The 23,984-nt window shown below is 38.7% G+C and overlaps 1 protein-coding gene across 5 annotated transcripts in view; it reads right to left on the bottom strand.

Moving 5' to 3' along the window:
* The window catches only part of CNTN6 (contactin 6), a 221,216-nt gene that overhangs the window by 71,826 nt on the left and 125,406 nt on the right, over nucleotides 1–23,984 (bottom strand). For all 5 annotated transcript variants that reach the window (XM_043550995.1, XM_043550994.1, XM_043550997.1 and 2 more), the window contains 2 exons: nucleotides 10,905–11,108; nucleotides 8,979–9,081 (listed from right to left, as the gene is read on the bottom strand). In XM_043550995.1, the coding sequence (XP_043406930.1) occupies nucleotides 8,979–9,081; nucleotides 10,905–11,108 (307 nt within the window). The remainder of the gene's footprint in view (nucleotides 1–8,978; nucleotides 9,082–10,904; nucleotides 11,109–23,984) is intronic.

Raw genomic sequence — 23,984 nt, 5'->3', positions numbered from 1 at the left:
TACCGACTCACGAAAGAATTAAGTTCCAAAGGGCATAATAATTAAAGGGCTCAAGCTTCCAATCATTCCGCTTTATTACTTGGAGAGCAGCTGAGGCTTCCATTCCTCTGCAGGAGATGTTTGGTCAGAAGTGTGACAAGAATCAAGTGATCCACCTCAAGCAGGGAGATGGAGATGATCCCCCTGGAGCTTGTAACTGGTGATGTAATGCTAAGGATCTGTTGTCTCTAGCAGTTAATGTGCGGAGCATCAGCGAAAATATCCATTCCCTGAATCAGGAGTGTGAGCTAGAAATTGTCCAACCCATTTGTTGCACATTGGAACTCCTGCTGGCTGGTGTCTCCCTACCAGTGCCTGCTTCCTGGTCTCCACTTCTGTACTTCAGGCCCTGCATCCCTCCCAGCCCATGGTGCCCCTTCTCCTGGGTACTGCCCCACAGCAATGCTCCCACACTCGGGGTCTTCCCCTCCCCGCGGAACCCCAATCTCCTAAGCCAAGCTCACCTCAGTGACCCACTGCCAGTCTTCATCTAGCCCCTTACCACAAGGGCAAACTGCAGTTTGAAGTGACCACTCAGCATCGGCCAGGGGGTTTGGACCTGCTGCCTCTTCCTTCCCTGGCTGCCTCCCCACAGCCCTAATACCTCTTCCAGCCCTGACAGCAAGGCCTCTGCCTGGGGGTTTGCCAGGCTGGAGCTCCCTCAGCTCCTCCTGCCCTTCCCCAGCACTATGCTGTCCAAGGTACCCTTTGGTCCTTCAGGCAGCCAGGTCCATCTGCCTCCAAAGCTGGAGAGAGACTGACTGCCTTCTGGCCCTGCAGCCCTTTTATAGGGCCCAGCCTGGCCCTGATTGTCTGCCTCCCAGCCTTTTTTGATTGGCTCTCCACCCCAGCCCTCTCCAAGTGCTGACTTTTAACCCCTTCTGAGCCGGAGGAGGGTGACTGCCCCATTACAGGAGCCTTCTAGTGATCCTCCATGTCTTCTATTTCAGAAGCCACCAGATCCTAGCAGAGTACCAGTGTGTAGAGTTAGCTAGACCTTGTATGTTTTTTATATAGTTAGTAAGCATGTTTGGAAAGTATAGACACAATGCTATCTCTGTCCAAAAACTGTGGCAAGATGATGGGGAACCCCCCATGATAAGTGTTCTGGGTTATGATTCAAAGGGCCTGAGCTATATGGTCCCCATGTATGTGCTTGTATGTTCTCTGATCCAGCAATGGCCATATACACAAGCTCCCAAAAGTATTATTCCTGATGTTAGCAGAGATAATCTATATGGGGAATGGCTATGAACAGGGTTACTGCCAGTCAGAATACAAGTGAATTTTGCATTTGCAGCATGTGTGCCTGTTTTGGGAGCCATTTTGTTTATTTTCACAAGTAAGCATACTCCTATTCCCATTTGGCCCAGGTCAGGGTGAAAAAGCATTTCTGGAAAGGTGTCTCATTTTGGAAGTTCCCTCATTTTATCAAAAACATAAATATTAAAATGCTTTTTAAAAACTCAAAATCAAAACAAAACTGTTCTGACATTTAGTTTTGCTGAAAAAATTGAAACATTTTTGTTTCAGTTTGACCTGAAATGATTTTTTTTTCCATTTGTTTTGTTCAGCCACCAAACTGAAATTAGGTGAAGGTTCCTACCTATCAAAGGAGTGAAACTCTAGAAGAAGACAAGAAAAACCTAACTTGTTTTAAGACTAAGCTTGATAAGTTTATAATAGGGTTGGTATGATTGGACTAAAGACATACAGCCCATCCATGACCACTATTAGCACTATTATCCCCAATAGCTGGAGAGGGGACATTAGAGGAGGAGGGCTCTTAGTTGCTACAGAGAATCCTTTCCCAGGTGTTTGGCAGATGGGTTTTGCCCACATGCCCAGGGTCTAACTGATGACCATATTTGGAGTTAAGAAGGAATTTTAACCCAGGTCAGATTGTCAGAGATCCTGGGTGGCTTCTGCCTTCCTTTGAAGCACGGGGTCTGGGTCATTGCAAATTTAAACTAGAGTAAATGGTGGATTCTCTGTAATGTGAAGTCTTCATGTCAAGATTTGAGGACTTCAGTAACTCAACCAGAGCTATGGGCCTACTATAGGAGTGGGTGGGTGAGGTACTGTGGCCTGTAATGTGCAGGAGGTCAGACTAGATGATCATGATGGTCCCTTCTGGTGTTAAAGGCAATGTGTCTGATCCTTTATTGCAGTAAACCCTTTCAAAAGCATAATGAAAGTAAGAATATCTAGCACTATTGATACAGTTAATTCTAAAATGTGACCTTTAATGTCGCATGGAGGTAATGTTGTTCAGTGGAATGAACACAAGGCTGGAACTCAGAAGTTTAGATCTCAGTTCTGCCACTGAGTTGCTGTGTGGCCGCGGGAATTTAGTCAAGTAACTCTTCTGAATTTCAGTTTCCTTCTGTGTAAAATGATAAAACTAAAACACATTTAAATGCTTCATTTGTCCTATTCTGTTCACCCTTCTAGTTAATCATAAATGTAACTGCTATTCCTCTGATGGAGATGCAAGATATTTGTGTCCCCCAACCCACCCAATCATCCAACACTTTCAATATTAATTTATTTTCCATCTAAAAGTCCAAGGTTCCTTCATGGTCTGGGGAAACTATACACAGAGTCTTGTATTCTCCAGCATACAATTCACTGTCAGTAGACGATTCATGATTTGAAAATTACTTTTGAATACTGCCTGCTCCAAACTTGATGGAATACTGCCTGCTCCATTCACCACTAATTATGGGATCCTTCATGCTTGTTTTATAATTTGATATTAATGTTGGTTTTTAGCTTGGTAGTACATTCCTGTCCTTCAAATATTTTGTGAACAGCTAACTTACATGCAGCTTCTCCATCTACCAGAAAACCACCTCAACCAAGTTAATCTAATATTGATGCTCTGTCCACCTTCACGTTCTTGGCAATTCAACTTGCTGATTTCTGAGATCTATTGTGACAAAAATTTGCCTTCTTCTTGGCAGCCAAAGTGCCAGTGAAGCAGAGTTCTGGAAGGATTCCCCCCCTGCCCCCCGCAGTATATTAATTGGTCTTTCTTCAGTCTGGTACTTCACTATTGGTTATATCTATTATAGCCTAGGGCACCAACACCTTTGTAGAAGTTGCGGGGGGGGCGCCAAAGTACCCCCTCTTTCTCTGAAGGTGGCTGCTCTGGTAGTAAGCCAGCTGCCCGCTCTTCTAACAACACAGCAACCTCTAGTGAAAGGTATAATAGCAGCACCTCCCCGGCAGAATCTATTATTCTGCTGGATGGAAAAAAATCTGCAGGGGATAAGTTGAGGGAGGGGCAAGTTCCGGCACCAGTAATTAGTCAAATAATGTAAGAGACAGAGGAAGCTAAATTTATCCTTTGACCTTCAATTTTCCAGAACCATACAACCAAAATACAATGGGCACAACGTTTATTTTCACTTATAACTAGAGATAGAAAAACAATTTTTGATACAATAAAACCTCTTTCTTGGTCTTTTGTCATTTCTAATTCTCACTGTCACCTAATGTTTTTTAATCCTACTGTAATAAATAATAATAATCGAGACAGTTTCAGACTCCAGTTACGCTCGTTTACAAGAAGAGTAAGTCCCCGGACATCATTGGATGTACCCTGCATTTACATCAACCTAACACCAATCCATTACTATCCCACTTGTTAATGTATTATCATTCCTTGTGTATATATAATAATAAATACACCACCTTAATTATCTTGATCTAAACTATCATAACATTTTTTCTTGAATCACCACTACTAAGGAAAACAAAAACAAATCAAGACTAATGGATTTTGAAGTCATGAATTATTAAGTCCATTAATTACAATTAATGGTAAATTATTCTTTCTAGTACTGACAATTTATTATGCAGCTGTACTTATTACCTGAACTTTTTCTTCTGTTTCTTGCTTGACTGCAGGTCTTCAACAAGAGACTTTACCTCTGGAGGCAGAATAATTCTAATGATCACCCCCACCCCCGGCTTCCCCACTAGTCCTTTAGTTTTTTAAGTCACTGGATGAATTTGATCTCTATTATTAGTTTCTGGCAGATTTCGGTATCTGAAATTTTCTACGTGGTATTGTTTTCTCACTCTCAATTATTATATATATGGCACCCACTAGCACACTAGAGTTAAGGGTCAACATTTCAGCTATAATGTCCTTTTTATGTATTTATACCTATATTCATTTTGCCATCTGTAATAGCAGATAATGATCATTTATCATTTACAGTGCCCCCCCAGAGTGTTACCAAAAAAAATAAAAAGCCATAGCATAGAGGCTAAGGTCTTTATCTAACACCATTTTTTGGCTATTTCTTAACAGCTACAGTGCTAGTATTGAAAAGCTACAAAGAAAAAAATGAAATTAAAAATGAAGGAGATATTTATTAGCATTTTTTAATTGGAAATGCTTGTTCTTTACTGTTATTTGCAGCACTGTGCCATAAATATTGCAGAAAAGGTAAAATTATTAATTCTTAATTGAGATGCTTCAGAATTACCTGAGGTCCCAATCATTGATATACTAATTTACATGCTATGTCCAGGGTGTAGGAAATATTGTAGTGAGGAAAAGATATATTTAAAAAGTCAATATTCTTTTAGAAAGAAATGTTAGATCACTGCATATAAGCAAAAAGGAGAAGTCTAATCGTAGAATTGCCAATAAGTCAACATCTTCATTCTTATGCGATTTAGAATCCATTAAACTGGGGTTAATAAAATGGGATGGCTAAGAACAAAAGACTCAGAAGTCAGAAAATACAAACAATGTCTACAGTTCAAACTTAACTCTGTTCTCATGCTCTTATATCTTAGAGTGCCCATGTGTTTTGCGAGCAGCAGTCAGTGGTGTGGTTTTATGTTCCAGAAAAGGAAAAGGTCGCGTTTCTCTAAACACCGTGCAAGTACTTTCATTTAAGGCTTTTGGAGCGCAAAAGTACAGCAGGTTGTCTATCACCAGCTTAGATGTGAAAGATCTCTGTAATACACAGCACAAAGACATTGAGAGCTGATGGCATTGGCTGACCCAAGTGGACTAATAGTATGAATATATATGAGTGGATAATGGGAATGCAGTTCTGAAGCCTAAGAGAGACAATACCTCATAACAGCTGAGCTATATAAGAGGTATATTTCAAAAAAATGTTGAGCTGATATGTTTAGACAATATAAGGGCCAGATGCCTATACACACCTTGTGGGATTTTCAAAAGCACTGAGGCTTATCATAGAATATCAGGGTTAGAAGGGACCTCAGGAAGTCATCTAATCCAACCCCCTGCTCAAAGTAGGGCCAATCCCCAATTTTTGCCCCAGATCCTGAAATGGCTCCCTCAAGGACTAAACTCACAACCTTGGGTTTTGCAGGCCAATGCTCAAACCACTGAGCTATCCTCCCCGCAACACTTAGAGCTGTGTGAAGTGATTGTTTGGTTTGCTGAGAGTTCCAGAAAAAGAAATGTTTCAGGTTGACCTGTAATTAACTTTTTTTTTTTTTTTTTTTGCAATTACTGGCAAATGACTAAGTTGAAAAAAATCATTCTGGATCGAACTAAATATTTTGTTAGATCTGAAATGAAATGCTTTATTTTGACTTTGAGGTTTTAAAATATATATGTATTTAAATAAAGGGAAAGGAAATTTTGAAACGAAGTCATTTTGAATAGGAAAAAACAAAACATTTTCTTTATAAAATGTTGAAATAGCACATTTTTTTTTTTTTTAGAATTGTTTGTTTGTTTATTTATTTATTCTGGTGGGTGAACAGGTTGGCCAATTCAGCAAATTTGACACACATTCATTAAATTTTTGGTTGACCTAAATCTGCAATTTTTGCCAAAAAAAGAGAAGAATTCGGTCAAAAAATGTTGCCCATCTTTACATAGGTGACTAACTTCAGTTGAAATCAGGGGGAGTTAGGAACCCTGATGCTTTTGAAAATTCTAATGAGCACATATTTGCATATTTACGCTCCTAACTTCCTTTAATAAATGGCCCTATGTAACCTGCTTAAGAATGATGCATATACTATCCTGTTTTCCTGCTGTTCTCGTACATGCTTGTCAACTCTGGAATGGTGTCTTTTCACATGTTCATATCCTGGTAGAAATGTGGTGCATGGCTGAATTCAATTTAAAAAAATCAAGGACTGCATGAAAGAAAAGAGAGTATATCTGTACTATAGCAAATGTATAATGGAAATATTCTCCTAAAACTCCATTACACAGATTTGAACACCAAACAGCACCCATCCAATACACACTTGTTCCACTCAGTACTTATTGTCAGTACGGTATCAATGATACCCATATTTATTTGTTTATTATTGTACAGTAGTCACTGGTACTTACTGAATGTACCCCAAAGATATCATACCAGTACCGATATCAGCTGTGATTACATATGTGGAGTAGCAGAAGCTGCTTTGAACAGGTATAACTTGCTCCCTGTTTTAAACACAACTCAGAGAGTACCATACTGTTTAAGGGATTTAGCCTTAGCCTCACCTCCTTTTGGATAGTCAGATTGTGTTCAATTTTTTTACAAAGTGCTTAGAATGTGAGCAAGACCCATGCACCACATTATTATGCCCTTCTTGGACTCCCTGAAATAATATGGCAACATTTTTTTTAATGTATAACTTACTTGCCTTTTGAGATGACTCCATATAGCCAGTATCTCTTTCTGTCGTATGTTCACCATACATCTGATAAAACTCCTACTTAAACCTTTGAAATGTAAAGCCAGCACTGACTCACCCACTCTTTCTTAAATCAAGGCTTTAAATGTGCATAACTGTAAGTATATAAAGCAAAATCACAGTCTTGCAGAGGGGGAATCAGATTTGTTAAATGTAGAAGACTAATCTGGGAGAAATTGTCATAAAAATTGTTGATTTTTTTCCTCCTATTAGTTTTGTTTGTTTGTTTTGTTAATTTGTTTTATTTTTCTTCTTCTCACAGTGGTTTCTGCAGGAACATTTGATTAATTTGTCTTCTCTGCAACTCAGCCTTTTAACCTCCGGAAAGCTCTAAACATTTAAAAGCTCACAACCTTAAAACAGACTGTCAAAGTGAACGAAAACTAAATAGATGTCAACAATCTGAGGGCTTTTCTAAAGAAAATATTTACTCAGGGAACATTCTGATCTTCTTAACCTACCTTACATTTATTGTGTTAACTGACACAGATCCCTACAGGACATGTTGGAAATGATCTTGAGTGCTCTACTGGGATCTTTGTCTTCCTTAGACATGGAGATTAAGGGCATGTCTACATTTACCTCCGGAGCGATCGATCCAGTGGGGGTTGATTTATTGCATCCAGTGAAGACGCAATAAATCGACTGCCGAGTGCTCTCCCGTCGACTCCGGTACTCCACCAGAGTGAGAAGCTTAGGCAGAATCGGCGGGGGAGCATCAGCAGTCAACCTACCACAGTGAAGACACTGCGGTAAGTAGATCTAAATACTCTGACTTCAGCTAGCAGAAGTTGCGTAATTTAAATCTACACCACCCTTTCCCCCGCCCAGTGTAGACCAGGACTAAGATTAGGAAAGCAAATCAACTGCAGTTTCCTGCAGTTCATAGATTTTAAGGCCAGAAAGGACCTTTAGAATATCCAGTCTGCCCTCCTGTATAACACAGGCCATAGAATTTCATCCTGTTGTCCCTTTATTGAGCTGAATAACTTGTGTTTGATGAAAGCATATCATTATAGTGAGGTGAGCATTGATGGCTAATCTAAGAAGAGATTCACTACAGTGTTTAGCAAGTTCCCATTACAATTTTTTTTCCAAAATGTATTTATCATAGCAGTTCCAGTCAATTCAATGCCATTTAATAAACACTGTTCTTAGAAAGACCCATGTTGTAGCTGAAAGGGCCAATCATCTCTCAGAAGAACTGTACTCCCAGCAACATTTGACGTACTATGAGATGGGGATATAACACCTTCTCCATCTCTAAGCAGTTCCAGTTTATCTGTAATTATCCTTTACAGATGTCAGTTAATTGTTTTTAATATTCAAAACAGGAACATGCTTTTTATTTGAAAACGCCAATTAATCATGCAACAGGATAGCTTAGAAACTGGCCAGATCGTTAGCGGGTGTAAATTGGGACAGCACCAATTTGAATTACACCAGTTGAATTACACCAGCTGAGGATCTGGCTCACTCTATTGCTGACTGAATGTCATACTGAACAACATGTTGTGAAGTATGAGGTAAAAAGTCAAGCTACTTCAACTACTCCTTTTCGACAAGCACAATAGATTCCTATAAATACTATGCCTAGAGGATATGGTCCAGTCCTGATGGATGCTGAGTACCTGTAACTCTGATGGTCTATAATGTGAGGTTTGATCCTTAGCACCTCTCAAGAGATAATCAGCACCTCTCAACAGTAGTTATAAAGTGGACTGCACAAACGTCAGTAGCTCCATTTTGGAAGGTTCCTTACAATACGTTCAGGTTCAATCGGCATGGGTTCATCCCAAGTTCTGTTTTGAGATGTGAATTTGAACACAAAATTTGGTTTCACATAGTATTTTACATGATCTTCACTGAAAACTGCAAATCAGCCCAAGATTGTTCTCAACTAAGGCTTGGGCTTCCTTCCAAGGTTTACACAGCTTGATGAACCTTTCAGTGAATGCAGTCTTAGTTCTGAGTTTGTAACAAAACCAGCCACTAAGTCAGCTTCAGATTTTTGTTTGTTTGCTGGCCTGCATCATTGTGAATATTTAATACAGAAACAATAATAAACCAAAATAAGGGTTGTTTTTTTTAAAGGACCTATCTATGTATTTTTGACATTTGGATGACAACCAATCAAAAAATCTCCACCGTGACCCAGCATTCTAAAGATATTCACAACTCACAGTGGCTATCACTGTTGAATAACAAACATTAAAACAAAACCAAAAATTCCTTACTTTCCAAGGGCAAAGCATTCCAGTTTAACAGATGAACCCTTCGCTGCATATGTTGTTTCTGGAAAACGTACTTCAATCTTTGGTTCATACTCTCCCATCACACCTGTTGAACATCAAAACAGCTAGCACTCCAGTTGTGTTTGAGACCTGTCTAGTACAACAGGATTTCAGTGTAAAAGAAAGGATGTGGTTATTTCTAAAATTAGAGCCTCATCCTGTTCCCATGGGAATCAATCAGCATTTTTCAAATGATTTCAGAGGGAGTAGGACTGGGGTTCTGCATAAATCTGACCCCTGTGCAAGCAGCCACTACAAGGCCCAGGAATTATTTGAGTCTATGTGGATCTTAAGTAGTGCATAGGTTTTGCCCAGGGTAAATTTCACTTGTGGGTCAAGATATTTGAAAAAACCTGAGCACCCAGAAGCTCCCATTCAGAGCAATGACTTCTAATACAAACAGTGTTAACCACAATGCTGTCAAGTATAAAAAGCAAGATTGTTAATAGTCAGTATGAGATGTGGGCGAAGATGAAAACAACGAAAGCAGCTGGGTACTGAGAACTTTTGAAAATCTGATCATTTAATTTAGGTACCTAAACAGGATCTGAAAGTTTTGGAAAATCTGGTCCCAATTTTCTGTACTGAGCATTTTGGAAAATCTGACTAAGGATTTAGCATCTGCAATGCTTACTGTGAATAGGATCTGTTTGGGGGTGTTTAGCATTGCAGTGATTGTAGGCTTATATTTTTAGTCAATATGCTTAAAGCTGAATTTCCTGACTATACAGGGCTGTTCAATCTGTTCAGTGTCTTAATCCATATTCCATATTGGCTATAAACCAGTGCTTCTTTTTTTTTATGTTTAACAAGAATTTCATTAACATTATGTGTGTTGTTCTTCACTGTCGCACAGTGCTTCAGAGATCATTGGCCTGGGGCCTAATCCAAACCCCACTGATGTTAATGGAAATACTCCCATGAATTTCAGTATGCTCTGGATCAGGCCCCTACTCTCCCTAATGTAAAGAAAGAGGGTAGAAGATAAGGAGCAGAAGAGGTATGGAAAAAATGTGGATGGAGGAAGGAGAGTAGAAAAAAGGAGCGTGTTGGTAGAAAGGGGCAAAGAAGAATAGGAGCAAAACATAGGGTGTTTGTACCCATGTTTTATATAAAATAACTAACTTATGAGCTATGGGGCTATACATTTGTCTGGGGGCTGTGGTATTTGTGCAAACAACACAAAAATTGATCTTCTGAATTAAAAGACCATCAGACCTTGCCCTATAATGCATATTTGTCTTTTATTTATTCTAGGAACATAACCGTTTGCTGTATTTTGTTAGTTTATCAGAGTACTTCGAAAGCAGTATGAAGGATTACAATTTAGGTAAACAATGCCATCAAAAAACTTTGCTAACAGGTTTCCCAGCTATATATTCCCCATTGTGAACATTTATTTAGACAGCTACCTAAAAGGTATTTGTTTTTTTCTCACTCCAGTGACTCACTTAGTTTTGAGCTACCTCTGGATTTTATATTTGAGTAATAACTTGAATTTAAGTTTAGAAAGCTTTGTCAAATTCAAATCCAAACATAAGCCTTCCTGGGAAGAATAAAATTAGAATGGGGAAATGGCATTATTTTGCTTTCTTTCCATTGTATTACATTTTGTCTTGTTGTAGATATGTTTATTAATTAACCCTAAACTGAACCTCTTTCTTCATTTTACCAACTAAGACCTGATCCAAAGTCCACTAAAGGTAAAAAGGAATCTTTGGATCAGGATCCAAATAAGAAGTATGAATCTGCATGTTTGTCTACAGGGATTTGTTATTGCCTCAGAATGAATAGCTAACATCAAAGTCAAATAAATGATTTTAATAAGTTTTGTATTTTTTTCCAGATAGTCACATTAAAAGAACTTACCATCACTACGGAGGATGAGTGGAGTGGGTGGGCCCCGAACACTTTGTTCTGATTTAGCATTAGTTACAATACAGGTGTAATTGCCCACATCAGATGGCTCTACTTTGGCGATGTATAGATTTCCTGTCTCTTGGGATACAAATCGACGACTATCCTCCTGAACATACAAGGGGTTATCATTGAAGATCCAAGCATAGGAAAGGTCTGGAAAACATCAAATATTCATCACGCATCCTTTCCAATGTACTCTATTCCATGTTAGAGTCAAACCCAAATGTAGCCAGTTTCAAATATCCAGTCATCCTTACAGGAGAAATTTGGTATGAACTCAGATTAAATAAGCATTTGTTCATCCTAAAACATAAATCAAACCTTTTCAGAAATTCACCAACTTTTGTGCACCACTCATTTTCTTTTTCTATTGCCAATCTATTTCTTGGCTTCAACAGGAAGAAGAAACAAAAGTGCTGAAGTGCCATTGAAAAGCTGTTTTAGTAAGTAATTTCCATTTATAATACTGTCCTTCTAAATATCTGACAGTTCTATTGCTCTTTGCATGGCATTTTGGCTCCCACATATCCTTATATTTATTCTGGAAGCTTACTGTGTTTATATGTGTGTAGAAAAAGCTTGTTTCTATCCCAGCTATCCATCTAGATATTTGCAGGCTATTTGAATCCCATCTCTTCATTGAGACATTTGTAAGCTATTTCTAGGTATTTGTGGCCCCATTACCACAGTGTCTGAAAGCTTTAAAGATATTTGAGAAAAGAAACAACAATAACAATCCTGCTTTCTGTTTCTTTCCACCCCATAGGAGAAATGGTTTGATATTAGCATAAGTTTTTGTAGGATGGCTTATTTATATTTGGGTGTGTAACTTGGTGTGAATTTGTTTTTTAGTTCGGAAGATAGTTCTATGGCACTTCTCGTCTGCTCTAAGAGACAGTTTCATAGATTCAGATCTGGTGAAATGTACATATCTTCCACACAGTTTTATTCTTGACAGTTTTATTCTACTGGTGGTACGTATATGTTGTGGGAGGTCACAATTATGGAGGGAGAGGTGAGTTCTCAAGTAGTTATGGCAAATCTCATCAAGGGCTTTGACTATCAGGACAGAGACCATCAACTTATCTCCATACTGACATTTGGATTTAAGAAAAATACTTGGGTTCTGCTGATGGCTTCAGCTGTCAGCTGTGCTAACACACTGTCTGCACAGACTGGTGTTCTGGTAATTTTGGCTGGGGTTAGGTTTTAGAATAGGGATAACACTCAAAGTGATGATCACTGTGTTGGGCAACTTAAAGTTCAGAAATGTCCTACAAATGAGAAAGGAGAACAAGAAGAAGCCTGCAGCTCTCCCTGCCATCCATGAAGCAAAGGAAGAGGAACCCAGTTTTGTCAACTTCTCCTTTGTTCTCTCCGGGGAAAGAGATGGGGTTTGTGCCCCGCATCAGCCCCTCTGCCAGGGAATAAGAAAGAGAAAGAAATAGGGAGAGGTATCACACCAACACCCAGTATTGTATACCTTCTGCTTTTTAGTGTAGAGCTGCTCTTTCCTGATGGAATCAAACAAGACCTAACGTGCATTTATCTCACCTTCTCATATAAGAGATTGGCCTTAATACTACTGCATCTAAACAACTCTTTCCGTAGGGTCAGTAACAGAAAATCATGAGTTCTGTTATAATTATCACGGGTATACTGTGAGATAACTTACTCTATTTTGAATACCCAAATGGAGGAGTATGCTGAATCCTGTACATCAAGTTCCATGTTCATCCCAATATTCTATTGGCCCCTTCTCTTCTGTTTTAAGCAACATGAGAAAAAATAGGGTGATTCAAGGGTATATCACCATATTCCCAAGAGGACATGAGGGCCTCATATGGTCATACTTTATTTTATCTATAATTTATTTTAAGAATAGGACAACGTGCATGCCCTTTGCTACCATCTACCTCTTGATCTCTTGTAACTCTCGCCCTTCTATGTCTCACTTCTCTGTGCTCCGCATGCAGCACTGAATTCCTTGCCTCCCTCTTTCCTAACCCTCTTCTTTCACCCCCTTTCCTCTTGTTTCCCCGCTGTTTCTAAGTTTTCTGTCTGCCTCTGCCACAGCTGCTCCTTTCTGCTGCCTGGAGTTTGACAGCTGACTGCAGAGATCTTTCTATCATGTTCCAAAAGTGGCAGGACTAGTACTGAAATTCTATTTTTAATAAAACACAGTAAATCACAAGTTTCAAAATCCAGCAGCTTAGCTTTTCTTAAATGTATAATTCATGAGCTAACAACGTTCTGCCAACAGCTTCATTTTTACATATCCCCCCCCCCCCCCATCATCAACCTCCTTTTTGAAAACATAATTTGTTTTTCAGTTATGACATCAGTATGGTGTGATAAGAAGTCTGTAAACTTCAGTAGTTTGTTGGAGTTTTACATTCTCACCCTACAACATTATATGAGTATAATTAGAAATGACACATCTCTGGGGACCGATCAAGGACACTTTCCCTAAGTAGCTAAAGCCTGTTTTACTACTAGACATTACACCACGCTATTTGGATGTACAATAAACCAAGAATAATTGGCAATTTCTAAAATAATGTCATACTTTGAAAAGATATATAGGGACAGATTTTCAGAAGTGTGCATGGCCAGCTGGTGCATGGACTTACTCTGATGCAAACTCTAGTTTACAGTCACATGTAAAGCTGGGCAAAACCTTTTTTGGTGAAAAATGCAGGTTTTCCAACATCAACATTTTTGAAAATTCAAGTTGGTTTTTCATATTCTTTGTGTTAAAAATAATCCAAAAAAGACAGAGTTTTGTTTCAGCTTTCTTGAAATGAAATGTTTAGGGTTTTTTGGTTCAAAATGACTTTGTTTTGAAATTGCCTTTATTACAAAAATTAAAAATGCCCTAATAAAAGTCAAAATTGAAATTGAAATGTAATGTTGCAGGTTGAATAAAATGTTTCATTCTACCCACACCTTTTTTTCTTTTCATTTGATTGAAATTTCAAAAAAATGTATTATCAAGTTGACCCAAAATGAATTTTTCCCCCTGATTTTTTGGAATTGCCAGTTACTATATAGATAGATAGATAGATCAATAAATAGCTCTGCTTACCTGTAGGTATCTGTCTGTGAAAATTAGGGATTGTATACATAAACAATTAAATATCTGGCTCATAACACTTTAATTTTCTTCTATCTGAATTAAACAGTAAATGCCCAAAGTGAAAAGAGCCAAATTTTAGGTAGATTTGTGACTCATGATGTTTATTGCAAGCAGTCAGCTGAGACTGTGATTTCATCAAATTTTACAAGTGTAGTGTGCATCCTATGGGGAAGGGTGAGAAGGATGAATAACCTCTTAGAATAACCTTCCAACATCTTTCAACCATTCTGTTCATATCCCCTTCACTTCAGCTGCAGGACTTAAGCATTTAAACTTTTGTTTTCCCCCCTCTTCAACCTTTTTTTATACAGTTGCACCTTTGAGAGTCAGCCCTAGTTAGCACTGGATTTGTAGACCACTTCACGTCTCAGGATGAACCTAGGGTACTCTAGAAAGTGGTGTAGGTAGTTCAGCAGATTCAGAGGCTCTCTCTTCTGGTGCAATACTAACCCAATGCCCCAGTGTGGTGCCAGAGACTACCCTGTTTCACAGAGTATTGTGATGGACTCAGTAGCTTGCACTGTTCTCTCTAATGAAATACAAAACCAACGCCTGTTCAGAGGTTATGAGCCATTCCATAGAATGTAATGGAAAATTATGTTCCTGCTATAGAGATCAATCGTGTGGTATTAAAAAACAAACAAACAAACAAAAAACCTATAGAAAGGATCTTACTCCCTACTAAATGCTATGTAATTTAAGAAAAACTCTACAGAATCCTATTAAATGTCTATCAAATCATACTGGCTTTATGCTATATAGAGCTATTCCATAAGGCTGATCTCAGAGTCTAATGAATCAGCAAAGAAGGGTCAGCTTTCTCTCTCTCTCCTTCTCAGTAGTCTCCAGTCAGCCTCAGCTACCACACACTTTGCTAGTCATCTCCCCACATCCCTATCACATTATTGCATTTGGGCTTATCAATGTCAATGGGAGTTTTTCCATTAACTTATCTGGGAGCAAGGGCAAGCCCTTCTCCATCATATCTGAATCTACATTTCTCCCAGTAGAAGTAGTATTAGAGCTCCCAGTCTTCTAACTGGAGGTTCACCACCACCACCTTTTCTCCCTCCCTCCTTCCTTCCTCATGGGTCAGACTTGCCAAGCAGCCAATTCAACTCCCACTGAGGTCAAAGGAAGCCTTAGTTTTAACTGAGTTCAATGGGATCAAATCCCTGGAGAGCAAGAGACCAGATTCTAGAGCTCTCCTGTATGGCATAATACTAGACTGCCAGGCTAGCTCCATATGCAGTTGCTTCTTTTATAATGCAGGACTACATTTTCTGAGCTATTTTCTCTGTAAAAGTTAAGGTACAACTACTTAGACAATGTACACGCCTTTCACCAGATTTTGAATCTGCCAAACAGATTCAAGGCAGAGTCATTAAACTGGTGTATTACTGAAAGGAAGGTGTGCAGAGACCATGCCTGCCACGTGTGGGGTTTCCTTCATTTTTATTACTATCAGTAACTCAGCAAAGAGTCTGGTAGGAATAATATTGGACAAGTAGATAGGAGTTGTGTGAAGATGCACTAAAAGAACAGAGAAAGAAGTGGACAGTATCTCCCCTGGCTAATGAGGCCTACTGAAATTAAAATGCTTGGAAGTTGCAAATATGCAGGCCGTTGCACTGCATATTTGCAACTCCAAGGCACAATTATCTTTTTTTTTAATTTATTTTATTTTGTTTTTCATTTATCTACAGGATCTTTGTGAAAAATGCAGTTATGTGAATCACACCTCTTGCTATCAACATACCTGTGACAGTCTCCGAAGAATTATTGAATTCCAGAGACTGTTGTGTAAGGACTACAGTGTTGTATGTTGGGATGCACATTTTACCCATCAGCAGTGATGAGGGTTTTGGGTTTTGTTTTGTTTTTTCTGTTCGGAGAACAGTACCTTTGAAATTTCCCTTTGGGGTAACTACTTCTATATGAAATTAAAATAAAACAAAATTTCTGAAGTTAGGGAATAGAGGATTTTCCACACCTGATCTCACTATTAGTCTATTTACTCAGTTGTTCTCTTCAACAGTAGCCAATGTCTCACGCTTTAGAAATATGAATGCATTTAGCAAAATATGCAGTCTCGCACATGGTGGGCAGGATGGGTCAGGGGAATTGTAGCTCTTTTAGAATCGCTGCAGGCGATAAGCTTATTCCCTGAAATATGAGATTTATTTCAAGAAATATTATAAGTAGTCATAAAATTACCTAGTCTTTTCTAGATGTGGTAAGACCACATAAAAGATTAGATAGATAGATAGATAGATAGATCCACATTTAACGCACAATGGATTAAAAACTAGGCAAATCATTCATTCATACTTTAAGCTAACAAAATATCCTTAGAATGATCTTGTGCTGTTCTGAAAAGAAAAACACACTCTCCAGAATATGCTGTAGACATTGAAAAGAATGAAGAATTATGATATTAGCGGATGACATTCTTTCCACTTTGGCCCAAATCCTAGTATAGCTGATTATAATGAAGCTACTGGGGATATGCATAGGCTCCATCAGAGACCCAGTGTGTAATCTATTGCTGGATGGGGCTAAATAGGAGTGAATCCTGCTTAGTGGCACATCAAACATTGTCAGGCAAGCAGAACCTTGGTCCCAACCACATGTATGGCGTTTTCTGCAAACTTTTGCATCAAAATCATCTACGATACCAGCTGGACTCATTCCCAGGATACTGTAGGAACAGAGTGTAATTTACCCTTAGGTTGTAAAAATATTCTGCTAACCTTATGGCAATTTTACACCTGGAGAGAATCCCCCGGCTATGTGTGCTTGCAAATAATGATGGAAAATCAAATTCAGAGAAGTGTGAAACTTTTAGGATTTGCTGAGCAAAAAATCCACAGCAAAATGGGAATATACTCATGTCATTTTCTCCTCACATTTTTAATGTAACACTGAGGTGCCAGCCTCTCAGACAAGCTTACAAAGTCTAATTGTTCCAATTTGATTAAAATATTGTGATTATATTCAGCCACTGCATCATAAGCACTGAACCACAACTCCTATGAGCAGTTACTGCTGGTTGGTCTTTGCTCAAAGCAATGTGTACCTGGCTAGTGCATCTGAGTTGAAAGTGCTGCCCAGAGCAGTCACAATGGAGCACTCTGGGATTGCTCCCGGAGGCCAATACCATTGAATTGCATCCACTCTACCCCAAATTTGACCCAGCGATGTCCATTTCAGCGCTTATCCCCTTGTTGGGGAGGAGTACAGAAATCAATTTTAAGAGCCCTTTAAGTGGACAAAAATGGCTTCATCGTGTGGACGGTTGCAGGGTTAAATCGATCTAACGCTGCTAAATTCTTCTTAAACTCATAGTGTAGACCAGGGCTCAGCCTGTTTGTGGATGTCAGCCCTGGTACTCAAATATACACGGAGCAAAGCCTCCACTAGTGCTCTAATATGGAAAACACATATGTGCTTAACTCTACGCCTATGAATAGTCCCACTGAAATCACAGTAGGAAAGCTAAACATGAACTTACATACAGGGAATTAGATTCCAATCCTGCAAACACTTATGCATATGCCTAACTGTAAGCATATGAGTAGTTCCTCTGTGATCTATAGGACTACTCAGATGTTTAAAGTTAAACTCTTGTGTAATAGTTTGAAGGAGCAGGGCCTCAGGTTTCACATACTGGTAAAGTAAAGAAGTGTGACAATAGGTCTTTGGTTCCAGTGCAACAACAAAAGAATCCAACTTTCTTAATAATCAGCTCCAACAAACTAACATCCATGTTGTCTGGTGCATTCATTTGAATTAATTAACAGCATTTTTATTTACTTCTGTTATATATTATCCATTCATGAATACACCCATTACTTAATAAGGTCACAACTTCTTTTTTAACTTGTATAAAACTGGAGGGAAGAGGGACAACATCCTCAGATTTGCTGTTTTATTTTTTCTTTTGTTCTACTTTTTACAATTGCACAGAATTACCAGTTAGTAACTGATGTGGCTGACAGTTCTCACAGAGACTGCGGCAGAGATAGATTTAAAGCACCTCCCATGACAATCAGCCTTCCTGAACCTTGCTACCCAGTCCAGGTAGTTTAGCAGCTGCACCTTGCAGAGTGTTGATGAGCATAATTAGTAATAAGTGGCTGAATCTATTTGGGGCGTGGGGCTGGGTATATAAATCCACATGGAAGTGGAAGCAGAAAAGAGCAAGATTGCTTGGGTATTGTGGTGGAAGAGTTATTTATGAGCCTTGATATTTATTTTAAACCTAGATTAAATCAGCTGTGCATTATTTTGCTTACTTTGAACTTGGCAGAAGAAAGCCTTCCCTTAAAATTTCTTCTTTTGACTAGGGCGACCAAAAAGCCTTGAAGAGTCAGAATATTCTTGATTGTAACATTCATTTTGCTCTAAAACTTAGTGTCTCTATCTATTAATGTGAGTAAAGGACAGATTTAGGCTGAAAGTTTCAGGCATATTCAGTGACTGGCAGTTTTAAGGTGGACAATTTGAGATACGTTAAGGCTTTTACTGAAAATTTTTGCCAAATTATTTAAACTCCATCAAGGTGTTCAGGGTCTCTTGCTTTCTTGCTGAAGATCTTTATCTCCTTTCCACATGACAACCTTCCTACCCAATATATAATTGACCTCTTTTTTTGAGATGGTGTCAATTTCTCCTTGCTCTGCTGCGGAAATGGAAGATAACCATTATTTCTTGGGTTGGGAATAAATAGTCTTAGAGGCACAGCTGACAATTTTTTACCTCATACACATAGCATTTACACTTTTGGGACATCAGCTTATTTTAAAAGTTAGCTTTCAACCACATTTAAAGTGCATTAAAAGAAGAGCACCTTTGTGGCTATCTCCATACTGCAAATTCAGAATTGGAAATGTACTAGTGTCCACTGCTCTGTTTTTCCTTTAGCAAATGTGGGACTAGTGGTAAGGCTAGTTTCAAAACATTTATAAAACAGAAGGGCAGATCCTCAGCTGCTGTAAAACTTCACAGCTCCAGCAGTGTGGTGGGATGTGAGGCCCAAGCGGAGCTTTTGTTCCCGTAACCCCCACTTCACTGCTTCTGTCAGAGGTGGGAGGAATAGTCTCTTCTCTCAGCGGCTGGATCCATCCCTAGGAGTCTGATCTCCCCACCGCTCATCCATCATTTCATGTTTTTATTTCTGGGTCTGATGAACATGAGGGCCTAAGATCCCAGCTGGAGCCTTATCCTTCATTCCCCTCCCCTTGCTTTTGCATTCCAATCTTCTAGCAGTGCAATGGGGGAGATGGGAATGGATTTCTGCTCTCAGGATTATCTGTACTTAAAATAGTAAGGAAAGATCTTCTTCTTTAGTATTCACTATCAGCATTTCCTATGTGTATATTTAGCTTCAGTTCTTCTACTCTGTCTTGGGTTGAAAGTTCCCATATTATTTTGTATATTGTCTCACATTGAACTAGACTGTGAATTCCTCAAGGCAGTCTTTTCTCTGTAATATGTAGAACACAAGGGATGCATATTACATTCGGCTGTCAGTAATAAGATAATAAATAATATGGTGGGTCCTTATTTTATGCTTTGCATGTGGAAATTCCATTGGCATCAATGGAATGTCATGCATGGAGCATACATGCTCTATAGTATGCACATAGAGTTCGACAGTACAGAGTAGAGAACATAACTATTCCTTATCTTGATCATCTACAAATAATGTGAGGAATAAGATGACAGTTTGATTTCAAAGCCTCTTGATAGCATAATACTATTCAGTCTATGTTAAGTGGTGGTAATTTTTATTACAAGGGTTCTTCAAGCTACATGACTCATTTGTTCATTTCAAAATATTAAACAAAATTATTAGCTGAAATCTAATGATGAGTTTGTTTGAGTGAACTAACCATATCAGGAATGAGAGTTGTGGCAAAGTAACAGAGATCTTGTGTAAAGTCTGGATCTTATTCATTGTAATATTTGTGGGAATAATGTTAGGCCTTAAAAGGATCATCACTGGCAAATTCAGGCAATCTTGGTGCAGGGATCCTTGTTCTGTGTTTGTACAGTGCCTAGCATAATGGGGTCCTGGTGCATGACTAGGGCTTCTAGGTACTACTGTAATACAAATATATAATAATAACCTCATCATTAGTTCTGAGGCTAATCTTAGATTGCAACAAATGGACAGAACATGTTGTCTTCAGTAGTAAATGTAGAGAGTACAGCCTGTAGAAACTAAAGCTCTGTTTAAAGAAACAAAGATCAATGTAATATGACCTCTCTCTCTCTCTAATGAATGTTACAAGAATGTCCATCCTGTAATGATGCTCCTTCTTCTAATCCAAATCACCCTTTTTGTATAAAACAAGGAAATTCAACACATTTGCAACTTTTCTCTGGCATGGTGTACAGGCCAAGAAAGTAAACAGCAAACTATTTGATAGCTAACCAGTTTCTTTCCCATCTCTTTTTAAGAGCCAAATCCTGCCTGCCTTACTCACGCAGAACTTCCATTGAATTCAGTGGGAACCATGCATACTGCCACTAGGCCTTTCTCGTTTAAGTGTTTAGTGTCAGGGGAGAGAGCTTCAATCAAAGCACCTTTTCCACAGTAATAGAAGTGTTTCACTGTCTTAGTGCCCTAAAATAGAATACAATTTATACTGCAGTTTACACCTTATTCCTCATCCCTATGGCATATAATTTTGGAACACATACAGTGTCAATGGCTCACAGAAGGAGAGGAACTCAATTTCCATTCCCTGGAGGCTTGTTATTCCAAATAATGTTTTTTGTTTTCATGCCCTTTCGTCAGCAGCTCACATTTCAACCAATAAAACACTATGGAAGAGGTTTGTTTGTGACTATCCTTCTGTCAGTTCAATTAAGCTGGGATCAACTCACCTTTAACTATTTGTTTCCATTATGAACATCTTCCCCGGCTTTATGTCAGTATAATGTTTTTACTTTGAGTCTAGAGGAGCCTGATAGTCTGAGGATGGTTAATTGTCCTATCCATCCCATTGATCCATCTCAGGGACTCCCTTTGGAGCTTTCTCTGCCTTTAAGGACTGGGTTTCAGTTAATCTCCCTGATTATATACCTCTTTCATAGTGCTGTAAACATTACATGAACTGACATTTCATCTCTCTATAAGATTTTCTGGGCTTAAGCTGATTGATGGACTTCTTTCCCCCTCTGATATACTGCTTTCCCTTTACAGATCGCTATTTATCTTCTCCTCTTGAGAATTTGTCTTATAACTCTGTTTCTTTAATAAGAATTGAGAAAATATTGCTGAGAGAGAGAGAGAGAGAGGTCAGTGCTAGCATGCAGTAAACTATTTTGAGCTCCCAAGTATGTGTGGTCACCTCCCCTGGAAGACAGAAAAAATGAATGACCGAAGAGTAGCTGCTGCTTTCAGTTTGAAAAACTGATTTGGCCATTGTGCTATTTCTTATTTCTTCTTGTTATTGTTTCTAAATGAAATTTTCTATGATCTTTAAGAGGTAATACAGGGAGCCTTTTGGGCCACATTAGAAAACTATGGGGCTGTGAGCATTTGATTGCTCATGGGCAGTTCTCAAAAGGTCTGATCTGGGTTATAACACCCAGAATTTTTGTTTGCTCATGCAGACTATTCAAGCCCTCTTCAGATCTGCAAGGTTGAGCTGCAAAATCTCAGAAGAACAGGTTCTCTTGAGAGTCATATCACTTATTTCTGGTAGGGAAATAAATACCATGAGGAAAAAAAAATACATCTATATAAGCATAAAGGCATACACATATAAATGCATTCATACTAAAATACATATATGTGTGACACTGATGATGGAGAGCAGTAGAGAACAGGCTGTACAGGAAGCCAATGGGAAGGGCAGGTGAGCATAGTATCTAAGGTCTCAGAATAATTTAGATGAAAACAGGGGCTTGAAATGTTGTGCTACATGTACTGAAAATGTGAGAAGGTTACATGTGACCCTGCACTACAAGCAAAACCTAGATCACAAGTTCCTGCGAAGGAACTTTGCTGAACCCCCTACTTCACCAGCCAAGAGAGGCCACCATTGCAAACATCAGCAGCTCAGGAGCACCTAGGGCTCACAAGAAGCAGTAGTAGGGGCAGCAGAAGCATCAAGAAACCTCTCAAGCAATTCCCCAGAAGACTCCTCCCCCACTCTTTATGGGGTTTAGTCAAAGTTTTACTGTGTGTTGTTATGTACACAAACAGTCACAGCATCACACACACACACACACAGGTAAGATGGGCTTTGCTTCAGAAGAGAATCAGAGATGTTTCAGAGAATAAAGTGAGTTTCCATGTCAGATTTTATGTATAAATTATGAAACCAAAATAATGGTGACCACAAAGACAAATGGAGGCGCTTTTATACCACCCAAAGTGATTGTAATGTATAATGGAGTTCTTACTGCAGGCTGCGGTTCAGTTACTACACATAGAAAATGGAGGAATTGACATGGGATGAAGTGAGGTGGTGTTGCTTGTGGATTCACTGCATAGAGAGAGACAAAATATTTTCAACTTTCCTAGTTTCCCCATCTCACTTTTGTCCTCCAGAGACAAATAACACACTCTTTTACCCTCTGAAATCATTCTAGCATTACAAGGTAGGATGAGGAGAGATGAAATACAAACTCTAGCGTTACTGAATGGAAAGTAAATATGAGAATACAGTAAGTTACTCCCGCATAATTAAACCAAAATATCAGTGCAATAATACCCTATTTTTTGCGCCTTAGTAGGCCTTCCAATAGACCCTTCTCCTGATTTCCCCCATTCCCCAGCTAAAGTTGTCTTTTTGGAGGGTAACACTAGTGACCAAGCATCCCTAGCTAGTGGCTTTAGTAAACCTCATATCTGCTCCCTGTTCAGCATATCTTCTTGCTTCCTCTCTCACAAGCTTAGGAAACAAGAGAAAATAGCTTCTGTTGATCCTTTCAAGCACACAGAATAGAGCCAAAGCCCATCAAGAAGCCTGAAGAAATGTCATGCGACTTCATTCACGTGTTGATACCCAAACAACCCAACCTGAGATGCTAAACACTTAACTGAAAACACTGCCATGCCTAACTTCTGCTAATACTCACTGACATGAAGCATTTTCCACAGAAGCTCTTCAATCTCAGAAAGTCTGTTTAGTTTCTCAACAAATGTTTCACACAACTCTCAAGCTGTCAGAGTGCATGTGGTCAAAATTAGTGATATGGAGTACATAATTTTATCCCTATTTTTAGAGTTCCCACTTTCTTTCTGTTGATGAAGAGGTGTTGAATACTGATGAGGGAATATTTGCTCTAACCCAAACAGTCATTACCAGGTAGTGAACAACCAATCTGCATGTACTTAGTTCTTTAGCACAGGGATCATATTTACATCATGTGTATACAGTGACTAGTGCAATGCAGCCTTGATTCTGCATGGGGTTGCAATATGAATAATAATAAAGAAAAATATGGGTTCTTCTATGACCTTATAAAAAAGAACTATCATCTATCTGAATTTCTTTGATCTTTGAAATTGGACTGACAATCTCATGAAACAGGGCTTTCATTAATTTTTGCTTCTGGTGGATCTGGAAATACAATGAAATCTTTATAATATACTTTGTCCTTTTTTTGGCAAATCCTTTTCTTAAGATGCTACCACAAAATATTCTGAAGTATACCGTGTACATTTCTGCTCTACTGTTATTGGAAGACCTTTCACTCTGTTAAGAAAACAATTTTTATCAGTCTTTGTTATCATACTGCATTGTATTGATAACACTTTTCCAGATGTTTTTGGAACTTGTACTTCAGGCTGAAATTCGAAATGTAGAGGAACATGAAAATGAAAAATAATAGGGGTAAAAGTTGTCCATATTTTTCTGAAACTC

This window comes from Chelonia mydas, chromosome 7 (assembly GCF_015237465.2).
Source record: "Chelonia mydas isolate rCheMyd1 chromosome 7, rCheMyd1.pri.v2, whole genome shotgun sequence".
In the NCBI taxonomy this organism is placed as follows: domain Eukaryota; kingdom Metazoa; phylum Chordata; order Testudines; family Cheloniidae; genus Chelonia; species Chelonia mydas.
This window is presented reverse-complemented; position numbering and strand designations above follow the sequence as displayed.